General features: G+C 41.0%; 1 protein-coding gene across 1 annotated transcript in view; it reads right to left on the bottom strand.

The window, feature by feature from the left end:
* The window catches only part of LOC109832425 (transcription factor MYB3R-1-like), a 4363-nt gene continuing 2047 nt past the window's right edge, over positions 2390–4705 (bottom strand). The window contains exons 2-4 of the mRNA XM_020399792.1: positions 4533–4699; positions 3811–4335; positions 2390–3144 (exon numbers count right to left, since the gene is read on the bottom strand). Coding sequence (XP_020255381.1) covers positions 2993–3144; positions 3811–4335; positions 4533–4699 — 844 coding nt within the window. The 3' untranslated portion in view covers positions 2390–2992. The remainder of the gene's footprint in view (positions 3145–3810; positions 4336–4532; positions 4700–4705) is intronic.

The following is a 4705-nucleotide window of genomic DNA, read 5'->3' as shown; positions in this document are numbered from 1 at the left end:
TCAGAGAGTTTGTCCTAATGTACTCTATACATACAAGTCCACTCTAAACTCTTTCGTTAACAACTAGGAACTTCATGTCTATATGTTTTAACTTCGTCGAGCTCCTGTTATTGTTGGAATACAACACTGTTGACTTATTGTCACAAAATAATTTAAGTGGCCTTTCAATGCCATCCATAATTCGCAGCCCATTGACAAAATTTCACAGGCATATTCTATGATTAGACGTCTCATAGCATGCTACAAATTTAAATGTCATGGTGGATAAAACAATGAGTGTCTGCTTAGCACTCTTTCAAGAGATAGCTCCTCCAGCAAGCAGGTAGATATAGTGTGAAGTAGATTTCATGTTGTCTTGGCATCTAGTAAAATTGAAGTCAAAATACCCAATGATCTCTAACTGGTTTGACCTCCGATACGTGAGCATCTATTCTTTTAGTCTCTGCAAGTACCTCAAGACTCGCTTAGCTGCTTTCCAGTGATCCATTCTAGAATTACTTAAGTATCTACCCAACATTCCAACCACGTATGCAATATTGGGAAGCGTACACACTTGAGCACATATTAAACTCCCCACTGCTGACGCATAAGGAATCTGCTGCACCTCTTTAATCTCAAAATTATTCTTGGGGTATTGATTGAGATTGAATTTATCTCCCTTACTCTTAGGGGTGTCACCTGGTTTATAGTTTTGCATATCAAATCTTTTAAGAACCTTTTCGATATAACTCTTTTGTGATAATCCAAGTATACCCTTCTGTGCTCAGCCGAAGCGACTAATCTACCCCTTATACATTGAGTATAAATACATGTACTATTCTAACATTCAAGGGGTTCACAAATCTGATCCTCTAACGCACACACTGCACAATTACAAGAACACACAGTTCTTCCTTTACCCCACTCAAGTCATCAGCTAACTTGATCGTCGGAGGTACAACGGAGGACCAATCCCCGCCCTCTCACGAATTTCTGTATGTGCAGATTGTTCCCATTCAAGAATCAAACATAAAGTCAGGTAAGAAAGCGACCCATCTTTAATACTGAACAAACCGATCCTATACTGGATGCAATTGACTGTTTGATCATATAAACCATCAATAAGAGCTATTAAGTGTAGCATGTTGTTTGACTCGAATCACTTATAAAATTCGATCCCCAATGCTACACTTGAGTTTTTTTGGACTTATTTATTTAAAATATTTTATCACACACCCACCTACCCGATGTGGGACTCAATTTCACTTATGGCATCACTGATATAGCTCATTTCTTCAGTAAGTGGATTCAAACTCAAGCCATACGGTTTCAATTCAGTTCCGTTTTGACCAAATTTTACAAGCCTACGGAACCGATTGACCGTTTGATCACCCTCACTAGTAAATATAAGCAAGCATGTTATGTACTTGTGATCCAACGTCCCATCGTACGGTTTCTTTTGTGATGTTAAAAATGTTAGTTCATTTTATGACGCTTCTTTTCGTTTGAGGGTCTGTTTGTTTGCTCAAAAAACATCAGAAATGTCCTGCCACCTTACCTTTCAAGAAAACCCCCATGTGCCACATGGGTTTTTGTTTTCAAGAGTTTTCTATTTCTCATGTTTGTTTCATTTTTAAATTTCAAGAAATGAAATGACACATAGGATGCCACCTCACATTTTCAAGAAATGTGTTTTCACAACAAAAACATGTGAAAACACTAGGAAATGTCACTTCAGAGAGTTATTAATGGGTAAAAGCACTGTTTGAGAGTACCATGATGAATAAAACCTATTATTTAATGGGACATTTCTCTTTTCCTTTTTCTTCTTCTCAAACAAACAAAATAAATGGAAATTAAAAGCACTGTTACTATGGAGGCTTTTTTTGTTTTTTGTGTGACTTGGCAGTGAGAAGAAGAAGTTTCTTTGCGAAACAAACAAAAAAAACTAGGAAATGTCTTGAAATGGGTTGAAATCATTTGAAAAGAGGGTTTTCCATTTCCCTTTTTTTTTTTTTGAAATAGCCAAACAGATAAGAAAAGAAAATCACCGATACTTCATACCTCGATGGCCAAAGAGAGAAATAAAATATTTTGAAATGTATTGTTTTTTTATATGCATTTTGTTATTATATTTTTTTAAAGACAGAATTCCTTGAGCATTAACAGCAATAAGTTAAAATTTGCTAATCTCTTTTTTTTTTTAAAGCAAAAAATCAGGCAATAAATAAAAATATCCCTGCGCGGTTTATTGTACTTATTGCCTATTTTCCTTCAGAAAAAAGTAAATAAATAAACAAATAAAAAGGCCTATTACTCTAGGCTCTACTAGTGATCTTCCTCCATGGAGTACTTTCGAGTTATCAAGTGCTTTATTAACAGACCGTGAGAGTCTTCAGGCCCTGAAATTCCATAAAAGCATATTTTTGATATTAAAATTTGGTACTTTTACTCCTGAAGCCGAAGCTCTTACCTTGACGACCGTGTTCCCTAATTCTTCAATGAAAGCTAACAGCTGCTTCGGAAGACAGAGGAGTACTGGTTTAACACGTGCAGCTAAACCCCGAAAGGAGATGAAAATGAATTAGAGATACAAAGAATACCTAACTAAAAAGAAACAGGAGCTAGCATGTGATCATCGAGTGACGGCCGGCCTGCTTTATATATTAATATAGATTAGTGACTTGCAAACTAATATATATATATATATGATGGGTGTTCCCCTTAGATGTACGTAGGTATTCGATCACCAAGTTTAATTTCCAATTAAATATTTAGCCCCCCCTCCCCCTCATTTCTGCATGTAATGTATGTCTATTCATCGATCCGGCCCTTCTCATCAATTAATTAAGTAGAGTACATTCCGACTCCGAGAAAATCAATGAAAGAAGGTGCTTCAAAAGGGGCGTCATCAAGCGACGATACCGCTCCATTTTCAATACTACGGCCTGAGGTTGTCGCTCCGCACGCAGCTGCAGAAGCGTCATGAGGTGATGCCGCCGGGTAATAACTACTAAAAGACTGCTGCGTCGCGAACAGGTGAGGAGCAGCTGCAGCTGGTGTTGTCGTTTGGGTAGCACGACGACCGCTGGCCGTCAACGTTGAAGACACCCTTCGAGGGAGGGGAGGATATTCTCGTCTTCCCACGGGCCCTTGTTGTTGGACCTGCAATAGTTAACCAAAAACCACACCATCATTATACTTTGACTGCTACTACTAGCTAGTGCTAGCGATCGAGAACAAGCTAATTGATTAACAATTAAGCTTAATATAACATTATTTTTTGTTCCGATCTGCTTTGCCTGCGCGCTAAATGTGGAAATATGCACATACTTTTAGGGAGCTTGCTCTCGTTCGTTCGTTCGTTCGTTCGTTCGTTTTTTTGGTCCCCCCACCCCCCACCCTCCTACTCGTAGCAACACAGCGTGGTGCTATGTATCACATGAAAACTAACTAGCAAAAGAATGAATGCGAGCGAGTTCGAGCTTTTGTGGAGGTTTGTCAAGTACGGTTTGGTGTGGCCGTGTGGGCAAGCTTTCTCTGCTATCGGTTTCCTGGCAGGATCTAGTTTTCAGCAATTCACTTGCTATTTTAGGCGAACGTTTAATTTACGTTTGGCTCAGACAGCTGGAACAAAAAGTTCCAGATGCGCGCAACGTGCTCGTTATTTATTGAAGTTCAGAGAGAGAGAGAGGGGGGCGATGGACGGAAGAACAGGATTGATGATGTGCACCAGGGACCGTAATAACCGGCGGTACGTAGCATATACAAACGGAACAGATATCGCGTAATTACAGCAGATAATAAGAGGAGAAGGGCAGAGGTACACACCGGGTGCTGACAGTGATAGGAAATCAAAAGGACTCTGCTGTGCACAAGCTAAGTACCCATCCTGATGATGGCTCGATGAAATCTGCGGATTATCTCTTCCTTCACCGGTCATCAAGTGATTCGAGCCCAGATCAAGGGCAGCAGAATAAGAGAAACAATATCGAGAGGTGCCATGATCCTCCACCTCGTGATCTGCAGCAGCAGCAGCCTCCTGATCCTCCGCCTCACGATGGCTGGCGAGTACTAGAGACGATGTCCTCCTGATCCTCTGGAGATGATGAGATTGGGGGAGCTTCCTCCTCCTGTAACCGCTCGACTGTTCCCTGTATTTCCTGGCCATGATCACGTGCCAGTGATTCTTCACCGCGTTGTCGGTCCTCCCGGGGAACAGCTTAGCGATCATAGCCCATTTGTTGCCGTACAATCTGTGAGCAGCCATCAGCTTCTGTTCCTCCTCTTCGCTGAAAGCCCTCCTGTTGATCCTTGGGTCCAGCTGGTTGAACCATCTCAGCCTGCAGCTCTTCCCTTTCGTCCCCATTATTACATTCCGATACAAGTTTTAACCCCCACCGCCAAATAAAATTATAAAAAACAAACAAACAAACATATATATATATATATATCAGACAATATTCTACAAAATAAATAACTAAATGAACTCTAGGAGATAAATAATGACGACGACAAAATTAAGGAGGGCGACACTGTAGCCACAGTTCTACCTGATCTTCCTTCAAGCTTCTCAGCAATGAGGTTCCAGTTCTGAGGGCCGTAGAGAGCTACAAGTTCTCTGAGTTTGGAGTCTTCAGCAGGCCTCCAATGTCCTCTCGCACACAGCTTAGACTGGCCGCAGTCGCCAACAGACCGACCCTTCCCGCCAAACGGTCCTTCGTTC

The sequence above is a fragment of the Asparagus officinalis genome, chromosome 3, assembly GCF_001876935.1.
Source record: "Asparagus officinalis chromosome 3, Aspof.V1, whole genome shotgun sequence".
NCBI lineage: Eukaryota > Viridiplantae > Streptophyta > Magnoliopsida > Asparagales > Asparagaceae > Asparagus > Asparagus officinalis.
This window is presented reverse-complemented; position numbering and strand designations above follow the sequence as displayed.